The 22,419-nt window shown below is 41.1% G+C and overlaps 1 protein-coding gene across 1 annotated transcript in view; it reads right to left on the bottom strand.

Annotated features, from left to right (window-relative positions):
- Window positions 1-22,059, bottom strand: part of LOC134531369 (uncharacterized) — a 164,091-nt gene extending 142,032 nt beyond the window's left edge. Inside the window, exon 1 of the mRNA XM_063367070.1 lies at window positions 22,047-22,059. Coding sequence (XP_063223140.1) covers window positions 22,047-22,059 — 13 coding nt within the window. The remainder of the gene's footprint in view (window positions 1-22,046) is intronic.
- Between the last annotated feature and the right edge of the window lie 360 nt (window positions 22,060-22,419).

Here is a 22,419-nt window from a genome sequence, read left to right as displayed (position 1 = left end):
GTTCGAAGCAGACGATTATTCGTTACGTCCTTTGGCATCATTTTCGTGGTAGAATTCACTGTAGAATTATACTCACGTATTAGTTTTGGCAAGATGTCAAGCCACTTGTAATTTTCCTTAACCGTGAACTGTCGCAACATCTTGGAACGCAAAGTTCTGTTAAACCGTTCGACAACGGAGGCTTTGACATTACTAAATGTAGAGTAGTGTTTGATGCCATACTTCTTCATCAAAGCCTTGACGGTTGCATTGTACAATTCTTTCCCGAGATCTGTTTGCAGGTGCGACGGTACACACCCATCACCACATCCATGGCCTTGGCTACTTCACTTTCAGTCTTTGATTTTACAGGTCTATCTCAAGCGAACTTGCTATAAACAGCGATTACTGTCAACATGTACTTGAAACCTTTATTCAATCGGGAATATGGTATCATCTCAACAAGGTACGCCTGGAATAAATCATCAATTCTGTGAACTATGACTTTGCGACGAAGGTATTTTCGTCTAGCAGGAGCATGAAGTTCGTGAGTGATTCCGGTTCTACTCATTGTACATAGCTGGCTTCCCTCAGTTCTTCGAGTATGGAGGCTATTTCGTTGATGTGGGAATAGTTTCCTGCACCAAGCGTAGCGTGTAAAAGTCTAAGGCGATCAACTAATTCATTGGGGTCGTCCCAATACACATAGTCAAAGTTTTAACCACTTTCTCGCTTTTTTAAACCTTCACTATGTATTGTTAGTTCACTGAAGAAATTAGCGAGAATGTTGATTTTTTTCATGATCTTCGTCTTTATATACGCCACTTCTGGATCGTTATTGCGAAAATATGCATTGGTTAGCTCTAGCAGTTTTTTGTACTCTTGTAAATCTTTGTGAGCATATCCTTTAGGCTCCCTGCGAAATAGCAATTCGTACAGACCCGGAGTCCCGCGCGTTTTGAACTCTTCTACGCGCACAATATTTCCTGGTAGAAAGTCTATTTCTTTAGCACCGAGGAACCACTTATTATGTTTTCTGTACACTCGTGTCATTATTCTGACTCATAAACGATATCAGGTATGGACGAACCATTGCATTAACTTGGTGTCCCTTTTTCGGTATTTTTTTCTTGTATGTGGACTCAGTACTCGTAAAGTCCTCTTCTTCTCGATCTGGTTCATACTTTCTCTTCTTTACAGTTGACATTTCATCTTCAAATTCTGCCTTCACAGTGATGGTTGGTTCTTCCTTGTTTTTAAGTTCGTCGAGACGACTAGTGATTGGCTTAAATATCTCTTCATTTTCCATCTCACGTGCAAGTCTGGTTCTTCTAGCAAGTAGATATTTTTCACGGACAGACTGTATAGCACAATGAAGGTCACTGGCGAAGTCCGACATTGTACTGTCTGAAGACATATTGCAAGATCTCCTTTTATACTTTTTTTTTATTCGTTCGCAGAAACTTCTTTCTTGTGTTTGGCTAAATCTGAATTTGTTGACAAGTGAGTTAATGATGCATTCAGACTACTTTGGAAAGTCCTCAAATCGTCACGTCTTTGTGCAATCGATACTTCGATCATGTCGCGAATTCGAGAATCCGAAGCTTCCACGCGCTGGTCGATGGCTAACAGGTACTCTAGTAATTCGTTTTTCACACTTACTACTTTTTGAGCCAGTAGCGAAATGTATGTGCGGATATCGTCGTCGTGAGACTTGAGAGCAGTACGTAAGTCTCGACTGCCACGGCCGAATTCGAAATGCTATGACTCATGTTTGATGATAAACTGATCGAAACTTGTCTGTACCTGCCCTTATATAGAGGCCAGTCCTTAACTATAACTAGGAATCCGTGCTTGTTTTTCCAACACAAGGAGCACATGTCTTTGAATTCCTGGAATATAATGTCGGTGTTCACGTGGTCGTCATAAGCGTGACGTAAATTAAGTTCATCCATGCGAAAAAGTGATATGACTTTCGCGTTGTCACGTATAAGATGCTTGGGAATACGACTGTACGTCTGACATAGGTAAATGCAGTCCACTTTGGCGTGCTTACCCATTGAAAATTACTCTTGTATTATGCCTTGCTTCTAGCACACGACACCATTGAAAATAAACACGGAATTGGCTCTTGCTTCGCCAGGAGGCACCACATCCACATTTTCATTAAACAGAAAGTACTCCAGACCGACCACCGATCGTAGAATCGTTGCCAGGTGCTGGTTCTTCCGCTGTATCAACGATTTGGAATAGATGTACACATTTTCGAACCTAAGATCGTTGGGTTCCTCTAATTAACTCAGTAGAACGCACGTTTTGCCACAGTTGGACGGACCTGCCATTATGCATCGTAGGGGAAGGCGGGGTAACTGCACGCACTTAACTTTGGCACATTATATTTCTGTTAATAAAGTTTAAAAAGCAATGTAATTAATTTGTAGCAACGCTACATTAAGTCAGTTTAAATATAGCCGAGTATTAGTAGATTGTTTATAAGTGAAGTGTGGTTTTTTACTTAAACTATTAAAATATGTATTGCGTACGATTACCCGACTTGAGTGGGTAATCGTACGCACTTAATTTATATTGCGTACTATTACCCTCTATGCCAATTCTGGTGCATAAAAATTTTCCCGAATATTCCATGAATGGAAATATAATTTTTTTTAAATATGACAATGAACATAAATAACAAAATAGACTATGTGTACTATACTGGGGACATAAAAATTTATTTCCTTTTCAAATTAAATACATACATGATTTGATATTTACCTTTTTTTATTTTTCATATTCGCTAATTCAAGCTTGCAGTTAAGTATTTTTTTTAAATATTTTTGTAGGTACTTGAATGAAATTATATATAGTTTAGAACGTAGCTTACTCATTATTTGCATTGTTAATGAACAAATAGGGAGAGCTAACACAAAACAACACACTTACGCACTGACAAAACATAGTTGCAAATATATGGAAAAATTAAATTTTCCATAAAATAACTAAACATGGTTTTTTATTTGACAAAGAAGTAGACTATTTCAGCATTAAAGTTATTGAAATAATTATCTATACTTTCACTTGACGAGAATCGCATACAAAATTTGAATGATTTTCTGCAGCACTACAGCCTGAATGGACCCAAGCCCGAACACCTGCCACAGCGGTACCACAGTTCTCTGTCCTTACCAAACTCTCCACAAAACATACACATCTCATTAGTGCCATTTTTATTGGAAAGATGTAGCCACCATATCCAAATCTTCAATGTCATCATCTTGACAAAGATATTTTGTGTTTATTTTTTTTTTGCAAGAAGAAACGGACGAATCGCTGAAAATATTTTTCTTGGTTTTCATCTTTTTCATTTTTTTAGCTTCCTATATCATGTTCAGCTTGTGTTTCCTTTTATTTTTCCTCTTTGTTTCCACTTCTTCGAGCACTATTTTTTCTTGGAGTGGCTGTTAGAATTTCTGAACGCCGTTTTCGTCTCGGCGCCTTAATGGTCCCTGCAGTCCTTGATGTCGATGGTTTTGTAAATGGGGAAGTTAGTTTACATATTTGTTTGTTATTTTCATAATGTACAAAACCATTGATATGATCCATTTAAACATAACAGTTACTAAATTTCGCATGGGTGAATGAAACGCAGATGGGGAATTGGTACGCATCCCTGCGTACGAATACCCCAAACGACGCCATATCAGTTTACTGAGAGTCACAGTTGAAACGATCACAAAGTATGAGCCCTTACCGCTTTAAATTATAGCAAAAACACCACTAATTATTTATAAACATCTAAAATTCTACAAAAGTACACAGTTTTTCTCTTATCTCTAATGCAATGAATGCTGAATTTTATTGGAAAAATCTCCGATTTAAAAAAACACGTATATCCGACACAACTTTAGCCGCACGCCATTGCAACTCGACTAGAACAAAGTTACGCCTTTCGCAGCATGGTAGCACCGGCGCCCCCGCGTCCGTCTCCTCTTCTTTAGCCAGATACTGACGTGCGTACCATTACCCACTGCGTCTAGTTACCCCACCTTCCCCTACTGTAGAAGGCTACAGTAAGCCATGACGCGATTCGCGCGCACAGGCTTCGTCGTCTCGTGTTATGCGCACGGGCATACACACTTCTTGCTTGACGACTTGCATTGTACTGAGGAAATTGTATAAAAGCAAACACATTTATAATTTCTGGTCAATTGTGCGTAATGACTCGAAGAGGTAAGAACAAAAAACACATCGGTGCAGGACTCGTGAACTCGCTGATAAACAATCCACCTTTCGAGCTACACATTTCCGGCTACAGGTTCTGCGGCCCCGGAACTAAACTAGGGAAAAGGTTAGCTCGTGGTGACGTGGGCATTAATTCTTTCGACGAAAAGTGCAAGCAGCACGATATCGCCTATTCACTCAGCAAGGATCTAGAATCCAGGCACCGAGCCGACAAGATATTGGCAGAGGAAGCCGAAGATATAAGTAAATCATCGAACGCGGGACTAGGAGAGAAAATCGCTGCTTGGCGCATTTCCAAAATCATGAAGGTCGACAAGAAATTAGGAATGGGTGCTCGGCAAGCTAGCTCCATCAAGTCAAAGACTAATTCACGCAAGATCAAACGCAAGACAGGTGCAGGCGTACAAATAGCCAAGAAAAATTTACAGACTCTCGACAAGAAGATTATTGGAGAATTTTTTCCGTTGCTTTTGCCTGCATTGGGTGCTCTCGGCGGCCTCATCGGTGCAACGAGCGGTATAGTGCGGGCAGTCAACACTTCGAAGGATGAGCGCAAGCAGTTAAAAGAAGCACAACGACACAATGCCAGCATGGAAGTCATTGCCATGGGTAAAAAAAAAACGGCGCAGGACTCTACTTGCAACCTAACAAATCAGGACGAGGCATGAGAAAGAAACGAATGAAAAAATCTTAAGTTCTTTGCCGAAACGTCCGCTCACCAATATAGATTTAATCAAGAATGCTCGAAAACTGAAAATACAAAAATTCTGAGACGTGTTTATGCGAGACACTTTACCCGTCAATCAAAAGACACGTGAACGTGCCATTATCAATTTAGATACATCGTCGGGTCGTGGCACGCACTGGGTGGCGTACATAATGTCTGGAACAATGGCCGAGTACTACGATAGTTTTGGAAATTTACGACCTCCGCAAGAACTTAGATGGTACCTGGGCTGGACCACAACACTGTTCTACAATAAATTATGAAGCCGAACAGTCACCTAATCAAACAAACTGCGGACACTTGTGCCTTCGCTTTTTAACAAACAAAAAATATTTAGCTAACAAAAATATTTATTTGTATTTAAAGGTAATGGAGTGTTGATAATTTATTAGTCATGTCGATAACACTTACCTTGACAGGTCACGCATCAGAGATGCGGGTGGTTCATTTACCGCACCTGGATTTAGACGGTGAATGGTGTATCGGACTCGTAGATTTTCAAACGTATAATGCCATACCGAATATCGACGAAGAAAATTGCAATATCTGCTTCCTAAAAATGATGGGACCGCTCATGAAATACAGTTGGCTCTTACGAAATTGACGACATTGCAAATTACATCAGAGAAATGATACCACATGATGTAGACTTTCAACTGCGTGGAAATCCAAACACTGAAAAAAGCATTCTAACATGCAGTGAAAATGTCGACTTTACGAAACTTGGGACCATAGGTACGATGCTCGGATTCGAACCAAAGGTATATGATACAGGAAGAACGTACGAATCTACGCGTGCAGTAAACATTTTGCCTGTGAATGTCATAAGAATTAACTTTAATTTGGAAAGTGAAACGTATCTTAACGGGAGATTAAGCAACATGCTGCACGAATTTTCGCCAATGGTCCCGCCAGGATATAAACTGGTCGAAGTACCACAGAGCATCATTTACGTTCCAGTCATCGTTAAGTGCGCACACGAAGTCTTCGTCAGAATCGTTGACCAGCGAGGACGCTTAGTAAATTTTCAAGAAGAAGAAATTACATTACGTCTGCACTTGAAGCGATGGGCATAAAGTTTTACGCACCGAACAGCTATAAAAGAAATAGCATTGACGTGAATAAGATCAGTTCTCTGTCAGAGATCGGTGGATTAACACCTGACAGCATAAAGTATCTTCTTAGTATAGGAAAAGTGCCGAATAAATATGGCAGACGAAATCCTCAACATGGAAGATCCGGTCATTTTTGATGACAGCATTACGAAAATGATATTGCACGAGTACCAGCCTTTCCTGCTCGGACCGTACGCACTACCTTCAGAAGTACGTATTGCTGTACAGCACCAAGATATCTGTACTTTACCTTCGGAGTCATTTCTATGTATAAGAGGCTCGCTGACAAAAGCGGATGGTACGCATCCGACAACGACATCAATATCCTGCAATGGTATTCTTCTCCTAATCGAGCGCATTACATATGTACTCAATGGCGTCGAGTTAGACCAGACGAAAGAAAATTGAAAAAAATTACCTTTCGCTCACGCCAAATGAACTGTCTGCTGCAAAAATGGCCGGTTGGGCTCTCGAGGATGAATATAAGCTTCCGGTTTATGCCGAAGAAAAGTTCGAAGTTGGTGTTCCACTGTCCATGCTTCTTGGATTCGCTGAGGACTACAAGCATATAATCATTAATTCTAAACAAGAGCTCGTACTGCTTCTAGCCAACACGCACATTAATGCAATTGTCGCCGCTGCAGAAAACCCTCAAGATGTCTCGCTAACACTACAGTCTATCGAGTGGATGCTGCCCCACATCCAAATGAGCACCGTTGAACGAGTCAAGATGCTGAAGAATATATAAAATGGCAAGAACTTCGATGTACCATTCCGGTCCTGGAGCCTGGAAACTTATCCTGGCTTGCCTCATAGTCAACGTATCATTTGGATAGTAAAGTCCAGCTTCGCTACAGAAAAACCAAGATACATCATTGTCGGGCTTCAGACCGGAAGACAGCTCAATGCAGGAGTAAGTCACTCCGTATTCGATAACTGTCAAATACGTAATGTAAAAATATTTATTCAGCGAAAGCTACCCATATGTTGATATGAACATGGACTTTGAAAATGGAAGATTTCTTCTCGCATATCAAATGTACGCCAAGTTTCAGCAAGCTTACTATGGGTGGAGACAGTCATCGATACTGAGTCCCGACAGTTTCAAGAACAAGGATCCGTTAATGGTGTTTGACGTTTCCAAACAGGATGATCGAATAAATTGAAATAGCATCGACTGTAGGATCGAGATATCGACTAGCGGAAATATTCCACCAAACACCTATGCTTTTTGTCTGATACTTCGCGATCGGCTTGCATCGTACAATTGTAGAGACAAACTTGTGAAAATTCTGACATAAATACTGATTCATTTGCGATATTAATTTAGTTACGACCGAGCATTGCTAGCGACAAGATGTACTGCAACCTACAAGGTTTTCAGAGCAAGAACAGAGTTTCAATGTTACAAGTATAATAAACAATTTGTACGACATGACAACTTGAAAAGACATCTTATAACCTGCAGTAGGTGTCTGACAATCGCTCGAAAGACATATAAGTGCGACAAACGCGAAAAGGTTTTTACGCATTGTAACAGTCTGGATAGCCACAAAATTATGTGCATAGGAAAAGAAACAAGTGCAAGTATGCTTCTATACCATCAGACATCATCATTTATTACTTTACCTGGTCGAGGGAAGTCATCATAACTGTGTTGATAAGAGGTATTATGCTTTGGAGGATAAGTACAACTTTGATGGTCTGTACTTTCCACCACCATTAAATCAGATAATGATTTTTGAGAAAAATAACCCTGAAGTGTCAGTTAATGTGTATGTGCTAAATAAGGATAATAAGGTGTGTCCGATTCGGGTAACTAAACAAGAACGAAACTATCATTTCGATTGTTGCTTGTGACAAATTAAAGCGATGCTGTACACTACTGCTACATCAAAAACTTCTCCCGACTTGTTAGAACTCAGATTACAAAATATGGACGTAAGATTTATGTGTGTAAGATGTGCTTTAAGTATTTCGCTAATCAACCTCGAAAATCGGGACTAAAAGCTATACACTGTCTTGAACGACACACAATTAAATGTGAAAATAAATCTTGAACAGAATTTGTTTAGGTTATCTCAGACTTTAGTTAATTGCCTGCGTTTTTTGTACTTTAGTAGTGTAGAATTTATTTAATAAAATTTATGTTTGTTAAAGAACTTGTCGTAATTTATTTCTCGAACCTGTGAGCTTTACCTGAAATTACTTCATGTTGTGCGTTGCCCAACCATCGATTCAATTAGTTAATTAATGAGTGATTTTTTCGATGAATATTAGAATTTTTCCAAATTTATTAGTCAACAAATACAAATTTCCAAGATGATGGTCATAACAGCTTACTGAAGGCTGGAAGTAGAGGATTTTAAGTCTCTTTTAAGATTTTGAACATGATTGATTGAAATCATTATTTTTTACATAAAATTAAACATTATTGCTTCGATCAAGTATCGAACCAAGGACAGGAACTGATCGAATCAATTTGTAAATTGATTGTATTTTTTTTTTTAATTTTTCCATAATTTCTAGCTAAATAATGACACAAGTCCAAGATGGCGCCCAAATGACAAGATGGCGGGTGTCACAGTAATAATAAATGACTAATGCACTCTAGCAGGTAAGAATTAAACTAACATGATGTCAGCACACTCTAGCAGACGAAAACAAGATGGTGGCTTCAAGCAGACGAAAACAAGATGGCAGACATGACGTCATACCAGTTGGTATTAGTAGTGGGAGGTTAGTCTGCCAGCGGCTTCCATGGAGGAAGGATAGGTCATCATTTTTTTATATATATTTTTGACCTCGCCGGTTTTGAACCGAGGACTCCGAGCTCCATGGCATAAGTGTACATTAAATTTTTTAAAATATGTTTTTTAATAAAATGTTTATTATAAAATTTGATTATTTAATTTTTTTATCATTTTAATATGTTTTCCGATTTTCTAACATAAAAATTACGGATTTTCAAGATGGCGGCCGTAACAGAAAATTTCAACGGTGACGTCATCATTTAAAATGGTGGTCATAATCCTAGATGACGTCAGAGGCTTTTCAGAGGCTTTAGACATGGGTGGTTAAGCTTCTTTCAGGACATTGTGTTCTTTCTAAAGCAAAAAGTATTTTGAGGTTTATGAAATCCTAATTTTTGAATTGTGGAATTTTTTGAGAATTTTTGGCGGGACTTTTTTCCACAAAAAAAATGTAAATTTGGCAAATTTTGAGGAATTATGGGCAACTTTGGCAAATCTAAAGGTCAAAGGTCAAGTTCAAGGTCAAAGTTCAAGGTAATGGTCATCCAAGATGGCCGCCGTGACGTCACATATCCAAGATGGCCGCCGTCCACTCGCTCCTCACCCAGAACCCGTGTCCCCGGAGGAACCAAACTGTACTACTGTCGTTAAATGGAGAGAAGAAAAATCAATATTATTTTACTATTATAATATTTATGTACTAATAAAGTATAAATTTTACTGAGTTGACAAACGGTTTGAGAGCTACTACCTGGCAGTTGTGTGGCTTACGACATATTTCCTCGGAAAGAAACACTGAGAATAACCTCACAGATGCCGCGTTACTGTCGCCACGTGAGTAACGAATAACAGCGTGTCAGACTGTATTCACTTTTAGCAGTTTGTACTAACTAGGAGGTTGTAAGGCGTTTATGGCGGCCATTGAAAACTATGACTCTAACAAACACTAAAATTTCATATATAAGAAATTATTATTAAAAATTCAATCAATTTTAATGTTGTGAAAATGAAAATTATTTCTGATAAATATGAAATGATAAAAAATATTTGACAAACAATTATATATGAAGTACATCTGTGCTATTTACCAAAAAATTTAGCTGTAAGAAATTAAGTGACCACAAAAGAATAACATTATACAAAAATTCAAAAGGGCGTAACTACAAAAAAGCAATTCTGCCAACAAAACTTTCGGACAAAGATATATATATATATATATATGTGTGTGTGTGTGTGTGTATATATATACACATATATGTGTATATATACATATACATAAAAACAAACCAAAATCGTTTTTTTCAATTATAAACTTAAAGATACAAGCATATTAAAAAAATAAAAAACAAAGATGACCGAAAAGGCATAAGTAGGTACAAATTTCAAAATATCATCAAACGATTCCCAGTGACGCAAACTTAGATTTTCAATGAGGGAAAAATTTTCAAAGTTTCTCGTTAAGAGCTAAATTTTCTGAAATATAAGTCTTTTTAGTAATTATAAGCATAGTTATTCATAACGCGCCTAAGACGTCCATTAATATAACAATTACGACGTGTTCCACTTATGTAGATGTATTACAAATGTTACTCTTTTTTTACATGTGTATTTTATATTTTATACACATCTCTATGGAATCGGCTAATATTATTTGTGCTTCATGATACGTTTGTCTTCAAGATATACATATCTCTTTGGCGTTACAGAGTCAGTGAGTCGGTAATGAACGTAACTATATACAGAATGGTACGTGACGTGAGGGACTGTTTAATTTGCCGGGTTGTAGACTAGACCGCAATCTCCAGTCGAGAGAGAATGAATTGATGAACGAAGGATTTAACTGAGGTTTAACATCTAGTCCACAGCGAGATCTTCAGAGGCCATGAGGGATGAAGTGATTGGATGGAGCAGTGACGGAATGTACCATTAGCGAGAGAAACGGGAGCATCAAGAAAAAACCTAGTTACTCACGACAAAGTCCGCCTCGTTTTCCACTTGCGAATAATCCGGATAACTAGCCCCGGCAGCGTTGCTGCGAGGCGAGTAGCCATGTGACTTGAAATATTTTGGAGTTTTGTCTGTTGCAAAAAGAATTCGCGATATTTTCCACTTCCTATACATGACACGAGCAAGAGTGAATTTTAAATGAATTTTTCCTGAGTTGGGAGAAGCCTATACTCATCAGCATGCAAAGTTTGGTCACTCATGGCCACGATTGATGCCATGACCAACTCCCCTATCTTGATTCTAGGCTATAACTGGTGGGTTGAGCCCACGTTAAATGTGCATAGACACAGGAAAACACTGGGCTCGATCATGCAGGGTGCAATGGGGTATGCATTAAGCAAGCAGGCAAATACAGGAAAAGAAGATGGTCCGGAAGAACTATTACGCTGGGCAGAGAAGTTTCAACTGTGCATTGTTTGGACGCTTGGACATGAATGTATGAATTGAAATTTTGTACTGTCCTAGGTTCAGTAACCAGTGGTGACAAATGCAAAGTGACTATGGGGACATTAGTAAGTATTGTACGATTAATTTTGCACTATACAGCTTCCTTATAAATAATCATATAGATAACATTTCAAAATACCTCCCATATAAATCGGAAGTTCAAAATTACAAATTTAAAAATAACAGTACTTAAACCAGAATTCAATATCAATCACTAAAGTATCAGATTTAAAAGAACACATTCAATTTTTATTGTTATGTAGCTTTTTTCAACCTGTCAATAATTGCGAAACGTAAATTTTTATTCTCATCATTTTTCATAACGTGCCTAAGGAAGTATAACTTCAATAAATTTTCAAAAAAAGGAAAAACTAACTTCAAAGGTCAGGAGCGAACTAAAGTGTTTTTTATTCCATGCCTGGGGAAGGGGGAGAGATCCCCCCCCCCCATATACCCTTTCTTAGGACGCCAATGGACTGCGGCCTCTGGGATCAAACATGTTCACTCGTGACTGCGACCCACGATATTCACTCGCTCCAATTGGAAAGAGATTGCCTTATTGGCCGAGGGTCATCCAGGGCGGGTCAGGTCAACTGTGATTCTATTGCATGTGCTTCACATGTTCCGGAGGCCAAGTGGGCCAACTACGTCCATTGATCATGTCCCCAACCATTTGTTAATGTTCAATTGGCACGGTGGTCAAAACAAATCTTTAATGTTGAAAATCATCAAGTATGCTTCCGGTTAGAATTTTCCGTTTGGTCATAGTTTAAAGCAGATAAATATTCCTTTCGTCTCTAGAATGTAATTTGAGTTTACTTCAGAAGGTTTCGAATTCGATGTTTAGATAAAGATTTAAACAAAATTGATAAGGAGTTTTTTGAAGTGAAACACCTTTGGGTAATTGGGAGGGATGGCCGAATTTTAATATAACGTTTTCGTGAAACATTGTTAACGATTTTTTCTTACCTAACTTAAACTAAGTGTATTTGTTTGGGAGAGGCTTGGGTAAGGGAAAACTCTAGGTAAGTCCGTCCTAGGACTAAGCCTTTACGCCTAATCATGCTGGGTTTAAACCATGCAGAAAGGGCAACATGCAAAATGTGCTTTGTTCGGGGATTGGCCAGCCATTGCAGCAACTGATGCCATGACTAACTACCCTATCTTAAACGCTAGACTATATCCAGTAAAGTTGGGCCAAGGATAAACCTGCACAGACACAGGGAAAATCCTGGACGCATTCATGCAGGGTGAAATAGTGCAAGCATTAAGCAGGCAGGCTCAGTACAGGAAGAAGAGATGGATGGGGCAGGAAGTTTCGACCATGCTGGGGTCGGGAGGTCGGGTCTCTCGGCCCGCATAGGTGCTTGTGCGCTTCTGGACGTGTGCCAGTGACGCGCGCGCCTTGCGGCGGGAAACAGCACTCGCACTCCAAGCTGGCAGTCAGCTCGTGTGCTCACAGCTAGGAAGGAAGACTGTGTTCAGCGAGTATAAAATACTTGTAATTGTTTAATTACGTTAGTAAATCGCGATCTGGGGCGTCTGATCTCAATCTAGCAGGGACAGAGCGGCGGGTCGCCTGTCGCCAGTAACAGGCTGTCGGCAGTTTGCGAAATAATTCAGTCTGTCATTGCAAACCCCTAGCTCCAGCATCTACACTACAGAAGCTACGAGTTGATTCATTTAAATATTTAACCACGAGTTGGTGCATCAGGCCACATTCAGGAAGGGATAGAGATGCAGTTTGACCTGTCGCGAGTAGGCAGTCGGTCGGTTAGAGAAATTATCCAGTCCTTCATAGTGAGGCCCTAGCCTCAACTTCTACACATTTGTGATCTACTTTTTTGTACGTGCTGAGGGATAGCTTAATCTAAGTTTATGAACTGCCAGCATACTTGTTAAAGTGCGCTGGAATATAATGGCAGTTAATAACTTTAAATTATATTATTTTAATGATCATGGGGTTAGGTGTCGTACCATACTGAACTCGCTGATGCACTCAGTGCAAATAAACACCGTTGAGGTTGCCGTTACCAACGAGTGGCATGTAGCTTGCAAGATTGTGCAGTGGTGCGATACAGTAGGTTAATTAAACCGCGCCTTACCAGTTTTAAAAGAGTAACACCGCCGTAGGTTAATAGTGTCGTCCAACCAAGTACTCGTCCATGCCTTGAGTGCAACTATATACCGCTGAAGCTAACCTGCCAACAAGTTTCATGCTCAGTCTGACAGTGTCGAGTGCTGGACGCACACAGTAGCATTAATATGTAACTAATAGGCCCCTAAAATACCAGCGCCCCCCAAAATCAGTGCGGACATAATGTCCAAGCGCCCAAACCCCCGCATGGTACACACTTTCTACTCTGTCCAACTCTTCTTCCTGAACCATCCTTCTATTTCCCGTAGCAACCTGCTTGCTCAATACATGAATTTGGCATCCCGCATGAAAGTGCCTAGGGTTTTCCTTGTTTTCCATGTTTTACCTGGACCCAACTTATCTATTTTTAGTCTAGCATAATCATTGAGGGGAGTTAGTCATGGCTGTACAATTCCCTCCTAGCACGCGATGCATGCTACCTCTCCTGCATGGCTTAAACCCTGCATGATTAGAGCGTATAGACTTCGGCCTGAGACGCACTTACGTCCCTCCCTAGCCCGGACCCCATCCAAATACACTTAGTTCTTAGTTACGAAAAGAAAATCTACTGCACTGTGATTGGCCGAGTGCTCAGGGCCCAGCCAATCACAGAGCAATACGGTGGTCGGTGCGGAAGCACCATCTCAGGACGTTTGTGTTTCTGTATCTCGTCAAGAATTACAAGTGGGTTGTGATGTGTTTCGCATTTATCATAACATTTTTCCGTGGTGCGGACATAGAAATCATGCAAGGTTTCTGTGATTGTCTCGCAGTGTAGTGCCTCTACTGAGCAGTATCTGGGCACGTCCCTGCTCTGTACTGGGTAGAGTGCGCACACTCTACTGCGTGCCTCCCTTCCTCGAGTCTATGTGGGTTCGCTGCGGTAGTTTGCGATCTATCTGAACAACAAGGTATTTCGCATCGTTCCTGTGACGAATGTGCTCTCCGAACATGCCTAGTTGAGGCTTGCGATCAAGTGGCGGTAGATTTTTTACGAGCAAGCACTACTTCCTCTTATTCGGTAGTGTTTATCTTGATTCGCTATGTCATGCACCCCTACTTCATTGCGCTGAGCGCGAGTTGCATTCTGTCAGTTGCAGTGGCTAGTCGTAGCTTGTCAGACCTACTGTACAGGACTGTGTCGTCCTTATAGGAGCCCTGGCTTAGGGATGTCACTCACGTAAATATTAAATTGTACAGGGCCTAGGCTGCTGCCTTGTGGCACATCTACTTATAAAGGTTTTAGGTCGAATTTAGAGCCTTCTGTTGTAACACTGAATGTTCTGTTAGCTAAGTATGAGGTAGATAGCTTTATACCTGTACAACAGTCAGGGAAGCTTATTTGGTACAGTTTATATATCAAACCGTCATGAAAGACTCTATCGAAAGTTGTTTCTACATCCAGTGTATTAAGTAGCTAATCGGTCTATAATTTTGTGGCAGTGTTTTAATTTTCCCTTGTTTGTGAAAGAATGAATTTTGTTTCTTTCCATTGGGAAGGAAAGCATTGTAGTGTTATCATTGCATAATACAGGCAGCTAAATACTCCAGTGCATGAATGCCATCGTTCCCTGGGGCCGTTCTGGGCTTCATGCGTTTAATAGCCCGCTTTATTTCCTGTGCTTGTGTTGGGCAGGTATCTGACACGACTGACTGGTGTAATTTAATACGCAATTCCCTGTATATATGCGCAGTGAATTGCCTGTCACAGTGCTGGTTGTTTGGCTGGAATGCTGTTTATAGTGTGTTTGCGAAGGCTGGTGCCTTGTCGCGGGGCTGAAAAGCTACTCCAGTGTTAGTTTGAAAGGGAGGGGGGTATTTTTTCCAACTTGTTCAGTAGGCCTCTGGCCATGGTCCAAGCACTGTTGTCTTGGATCTTGACTCCCATGTGTTTGCACGCCACGGCGCTAATTCATCAGAGGTTACAGACTGCAGTCCGTTAATTCGTCGCTTGGTGTCACCTTGCCTATGCCGTGTATAATCGTAGCGCATGCGATTTTGTCTCTGTGATTAAACTACGAATGAATGCTGGCAGTTCGACATGCACTAAGCTAATTTCCTTCTCTGGAGTGCACCTGGCTAGGCCGCCTGGACTTTGATCGTGAGCTCAGAGATCGCAACCTCGATGTAATGTTGCTTTCAGTCGCGTCTCGGAGATTATTTGTTAAGTAATTTTGAAAGCCCCTCCAATCGCCATTTTTGTAATATTTAACTTTGATTCTGTGTTCGCATCATCAAGTATGACGTGGGCAGAGAAGCGGTCAGACGACATGTCATACCACCTCGATCTCGAATCCCGTGTTGACTCGTTTATTAATTGTGATATCAAGGATATCTGGCAGTTTGTTTTATCTACCGGTATCGTGTGTGATATCTGAGGGAACATGTGCCTGGTAATTTATATTTGATTGGTGGTTATAGAGTAACCTGCCATTTGCTGTCGAGCGCTTGCAGTTGCATTAATGCTCGGCATTAATGTCACCGACAGCCAGAATAGAACAGTGCATCTAGGTCAACCTCGTCGAGGGACCTCCTGGTGATATTCATTTGACTTGTTTGTTGATTGCTAGGTTAATGGCAACTGCTTCTAGGAAACTGGGGGAGCTGGCATCTTGCGCACAGCTATACCGCGAGGGGGTGAGGGGGCGAGGGGGTGAGGGGGCGAGGGGGCGTGGGGGCGAGGGGGCGAGGGGGCGAGGGGGTGAGGGGGCGAGGGGTCGAGGGGGTGAGGGGGCGAGGGGGTAAGGGGGCGAGGGGGCGTGGGGGTGAGGGGGCGAGGGGGCGTGGGGGTGAGGGGGCGAGGGGGCGAGGGGGCGTGGGGGCGAGGGGTGAGGGGGCGAGGGGGCGTGGGGGAGAGGGGGCGAGGGGGGAGGGGGCGTGGGGGGAGGGGGCGAGGGGGGAGGGGGCGAGGGGGCGAGTGGGCGAGGGGGCGAGGGGGCGAGGGGGCGAGGGGGCGAGGGGCGAGGGGGCGTGGGGTGAGGGGGCGAGGGGGCGAGGGGTTGAGGGGGCGAGGGGGTGAGGGGGCGAGGGGGCGAGCCAAACGGCGGCCTGCGCCGCCCACGCCGCCTCCAGCCAGGCGGTGGCCGGACAGCGGTTGGCGACTACCCACGGCCCAGCGTGGGTCCCGCAAGTATTGGCAGAGTCCAGAAGAAGCTTGTGCCAGCGGGGAAGCCGGAATCCACACATCGTCGGTTTCAAGCCATAACAATCCACCTTACGATTTTCACTTTTGGAAAGCATAAAAAATGTATTTAACGTGTATCTCTTAGGCTGACCGTACCTTCATTTGAGCAGTAATCACTTAAAACTTATATATATGTGTATATGTGTATATATATGCACATACGAAATTGCAAACTTCTGGTGTGTAACTAAGTTTGAGGGAATTTTAGGCTACTGGTTCTAGCGGAAGTGAAGCCAAACAAATCGGACCGTTGCCGGGCAAACATCGGTCAGCTTCCCCCCCTACCCCCAATATGGCGGTCATAATACTCAATTAAAACATTTCTTATTTGGCAAATACAAGAATACTGTTGTTTTCAAATGTGGCCCCACCCCACTCTCCTCTTTCTTGGCATCATTCCTCTTTCGTGCATGATCGGGCTTCATGCTCGCCCAGTATGTATGGCCACTTTTCTTATTAGTGCCCTAGAGCTAGCCTTGACACTTTTGAACCCTCGCTGTGATTTTTTTCTTTCTGTCAAGAAGGCTTCAAATATGAAAATATTTATCCTAGAATTTTGTCATTTGGAACATGCTATGTTGAAGTTGTTGACAGGAATGAATGTTAGAAATTAATTCCTAATCATTCAGATTATATTAGCTTGAATGGTGTATAGTTTTGAGCTATCGTGTCGTGAAGTTCACGGGCCTTATTGTGTGGTAATAATGCCTAGAAGTTCCCCAGTCCGGCTTATTTGGACGTGCCATGTTAGAATACGAGCTTGAGGGGCAGCTGATGCTTTTAAAAAACACCCTAAATCAAGTAACGCTAGTTCGTGTTTGTTGGTACACTTAGCCATCAAATTACATTCGACAATTTTGTAAGCCCCCTTCAGTTCCCTCCACCAGATTGCGAAGTCAACATTTGTCCGGAACGCAAAGACTTGTTTACAAGCGTCGATCGCCTGAAACAGTCAAATGGCCACAGGCATACATTTGTTTCTTATGACACCAAATCTTAAGCTCTTTAATTTTTATAATGTAAAAAATATATACTTCAGTGGTCAGCCGATTTAAACGCAGCAATTCAAAAGTGAAGTTAACTCGTCGAGAGTTTTCCTTGGTATACTGCCAACCTGACAGAGCACGCTTGGTCGTGTTGGTGCCCTAATACACTACGCTACAGGCTACAGATGGAGGTTGGTCCCTGAAGTGTTGAACTGAGCCTGAACAGGCTGTAATACGCCCGGCTAGGCAGCATTGCTATGTAATTTCTGATGGAGACAGTGATGTGGTGAATGTGAAAAACTTTCTAAGAGAGTTCCGTAATGACATGGCTCCAACAGGCACTAAGGCGTTGGTTCGGATGTAAGTATGTATGCGAATAACACACTACAAAAAACAATTCTCAGAGTTTTTGCTAGGAAGAGAACAACTAAACATTATATTAATTTCTGTCGGCATGGAAAAAAAAATCCCTTGGATTCCGCAACTACTAATGATTATTTTACTGAAGTGTAAGTTGTCCAGCTAAACAAAAAAAATATTTTGTATACTAAGTATATCTGCCACAAAAAAGTTGTGTAATGAACACTGTGATAGCATTTAAACACGGGTTTCAGAAACGTATTCCGCTAGAGGACTGGTCAACTTAACAATCAATAGTTCGGCAGAGACCGTGTATGTAACTAATCAGGCATTGGCGTATATCTTGGGAAGGGAGGGGGGTGGGTTACTGCCCTGCCCGCTCTTGCGAAAGCGTGACTGTGTAATGGGTTTGATGTCAAAACTATGTCTAATGGAAAACTTTCAGGATACTTTTAAGTTTTCTGCTTATTGCATGCATGAGACCAAAATAAGAGCAGTATACAACATACAAGCACCGTATCCAGAGATGAAGTGTCGGTTAACCCTACGAGCAAAACTCTCGCCCCCCCCCCCCCCCTCCCAGACATTTCCCCGGGTGCCACATGCGGATCCTACATATTTGCCCGTTCTTATCAGCCATACCAATTTCTGAAATATAAATGGTAATATTTTCTATTCATTGTTTTCTTACAGTGAAAAGAAAAATACCTTATATTTTCACAACCTTTGTGCGATTTTTCCGTAATGTAATTTTACAGAATTTTGTTTTATTTGCATGTTTGGGAAATTAAAACCTCTAATTATTTTACAGTGTAGATAAAATCTAGTTTTAGTGTTTCAGTTTCATACACGTGAACCCTTCAGGGAGAAATAACTAATCAGTTTGTTTGGGAGAGTTAAAATGTAGAAAACAGACACACTAGCAGAACAAGGCGCATTTCAGCAAAGTAATAAGCTGTATCGCGTGACATGTGAAGCCACAAAAGGGCCCGCCTAGTCAGGGGTGTGTTTGTGTTGGTGAGGCGGTATGATAAGTGCGACGCTCGCTGGTGCTTCTAGCGCGGTATAGCCTCTAAGCGCGCAGAACTGTGGACTGACGCGCAGTCGTCTCGTCGTACATAGGACAACTACGAGATTTGACATTATAGTGCATAGAAATGCTTCTAAGAATCTGTACCAGGTATTTCATGCTTAAAAATTATTCTGAAAGCACGCATATTTTCAATATTCTAAAACTTCTGTTTATAAAACGAAATACAGAAGTACAATCCACCCTCAGGGTGCGTGGAGCGTGTGTAGTCGCACACCGCGCGTGCGCCCGGGTGGCGGAGACGTGAACCACGGCGAGGGGCGCGCGGCTGCAAGATGGCGGCGGGAGCCCAGGCGGCCCACTCCTATAATTGGCGCAGCTAACCGTGGGCCGCGCCGGCCGAGTATAAATACCGGCGCGCGTCACAGCGCTACTGGCCCGCGCCTCCGCCGGCCGCCGCTAGAGGCGCTGCGCTCCCTTGCCCACACGTCACCGTGCTTGTCCCGATGTTCCGCTGTCACTTCGCTCAGCAGTTGTGCCAACTGCTCGCGCCACAGGGTACGAGTCTATTTATTTGATAATGGCTGCGAATAGAAAAATAACATTATTAAAAAAAAAGCAGTTCTGGAGTTCTATGCATTGTTGTTTAAATTTTTTTTTAAATTCCCAACCTGCACCAAGTTAGGTATAAGATACGGTAACAATTTTTTTTTTACCCAGCATGAATAACCTTTCTATTGAAAGCAGTTTAAAATAAAATTAAGCATGCTATACTTTTAGAAAAAGAAATTTTTTCGCCAAAAAAACTTAATCAGTTAAAATAATTTGCTGTGCTCACTTAGCAAGCTGTGCTTAAATGAACCATATTTTTAAATAACTGGGTAATGTGGCTTTTTTTATAACTTGAATAATCAAAGTTACTCAATTAATATTTTTTTTTGCCGAATAGGTCACGTAAGTAATTCCCCCCCCCCCCCCCCCCCGACAAATTACAGCACGAGAGTATGTTTGATTTCATTTTGAATTGTTATCAATAGTAGTGTTATTAATTTTTGGGTAAAAAAATTGTAGTCACAGTACGTCAAATTGACACAGGGTGGGGATTTTAAAACTTAAAAAAAAAAAAACCTATAACTCTAAAAGTACTATAATATTTATTCATTCAGTTTTTACTATTGAAGTTATACGTCACTAGGCGCAACTAAATATTCACAGACGAAAAAAAGCTCCTTACAAAAAAAGGTTGCATACAAAAAGCTACATACAAATTAAAATTATATGTGTGTTTTTAAGTTTTATAATTAAAAATATATTTATTGTGAATATTAATGATGGAAATTGTTAATGAACATTTTCAAGTGTTTTTTATAAATGAAGGTTTGGTCCTGTATGTATAATTTATTTCCATTATAAATTATATTTATTATTATATTTTTAATTAATAAATAATCCAAATTAATAAATTATAATGAACATTTAGCATATTTATTGATTTTAATTTTTAATTAAAATTAATCTCGATTATATTACTAAATTAAATAATTAACTTGATACATATGTTTATATTAATATCTAATACTAAGTATGTATTCAATATTTTTAATTTGATCAAATGTATACGTTACCAATCGTATTTTTAATATCACAACGGTTTTTTATTATTTTATTTCTATTAATAATCTGCATGCAAAATTAAAGTTTTTTTTTATTACGCCAAGTAAGTTTAACTTCTAAAGGGCGAACTTAATATAATATAAGTATACGCACCTATATTTTATTCAGAATCTAATTAATTGGCCTATAAACTGTTCTCGGTTTGACGTAAGGCTTTTGGAAATGTTGTATATCCTGTTATAGCCTAATACTGACTTTTGTTTATGGAACCACCTGGAGAACATAGCTGATGGTTTCTCGGGAGCAACTACCATTTCCACAATATCTACACCAGTGCATTCATAATGTTGACATCAGTTAGTTTCGAAAAGGTGCTATTGTTGTCGGGTCGTCGATTACATAATACGACAGTTTTACTGCAAACTGTGGATTTATATTTGGAAAACCAATGTGGCGGCAGCTCAGCTTCAAGTTGTCGTGTTGATTTACTGCAGTTGCATGTCATTATATTTTTTATTTTGAGCAATTTTTGCCACATCATTCACCATTTGAACTTTTAATATCATGTCAAAATCACCAGATGCATATTAAATGTTGTCTACTGTTTATATAAAAAAACGTTCGGTAATTATTCATAGCAAAACTTCTGTTCCAACATATTGCACCTTGGTCACTTACCACACGTTAATCATCCGTGTTTTCGCGGTTATAGAATGGACGACTTGAAGTAGGCTACTAAATTTACTGAAATCCATGCATGCTAATATGTAAGGACAGGCTAAAATCGCTATGTTTTGAATATAGAAGTGAACCTAAGTTAAAGATAGTAACCGTGGTTCACCACTCCTCCACTGAGTGAGGCGATAGAACAAAGTTACCCATGGCTCGACGCGGAAGGATAAAAGTCCGGGACTAGCTGCAGCCAGGTGTTCCGCCCGCCGGAGTGGACAGCCGGGCCACTCCGCAGTCACAGCCACCATGCCAGTGGCTGACTGTCGAACCTGCCATGCCAGGCTGTATTGCGCAAGACTGTGGACTAGGGCGCAGTCTTCTCGTCGTGCATAGGACAACCATTAGCTCTGAGCGGTACCCATAACATTATAGCGCGGGCACCTCAAGATAAAGTTGTAATGCAAGTCCCTTGAGAGGTTTCAAAAATCTTTACACTGTGTTCCAACCCTAAATTTATTCCGGAATCAAGAGTTTTAATTATTTTCACTCTTCTGGAAATACAGTTTAAAAAACGAAATGCAGAAATATAACTACTCAACCACCCTCAGAACAATCTTAAATGCTTTTCGTAAACAGACACCAGTCGGATATGTAGAGTAGTTTTCCAATCACGCGATGTCTTCTTAAGTTCTGTACGGATAGGCGGGGCAATAAAGCCTGATGTGTAGTCAGAAAGATTTACTCTCTCATTGGACTCGACTACATTCGATAACAATCTTTACTTCTGTCTCACAGTTGCGGAGCATGGTACCAGAGAGGCCCCTTGGATGGCAGAGTGTCCTGGCAGCTGCTAAGGACATGCTGGAAAGGCGAGTTAGGCCTGTGGGGCGGAACAGTGTCCTGGTAGTTAGTAAAGACTTGTCTAAAAGCCGACTTAGCTCGTGGGTGGACAGTGTCCTGGCAGCTGATAAGGACATGCTGGAAAGGCGAGTTAGGCCTGTGGGGCGGAACAGTGTCCTGGTAGTTAGTAAAGACTTGTCTAAAAGCCGACTTAGCTCGTGGGTGGACAGTGTCCTGGCAGCTGATAAGAACATTCTGGGAAAGCGACTTAAGCCGGTGGTATTTGACAGTGTTCTGGCAAGTACATGCTTGGAGGGCGAGTTAGG

The sequence above is a fragment of the Bacillus rossius genome, chromosome 3, assembly GCF_032445375.1.
Source record: "Bacillus rossius redtenbacheri isolate Brsri chromosome 3, Brsri_v3, whole genome shotgun sequence".
NCBI classification, from domain to species: domain Eukaryota; kingdom Metazoa; phylum Arthropoda; class Insecta; order Phasmatodea; family Bacillidae; genus Bacillus; species Bacillus rossius.
This window is presented reverse-complemented; position numbering and strand designations above follow the sequence as displayed.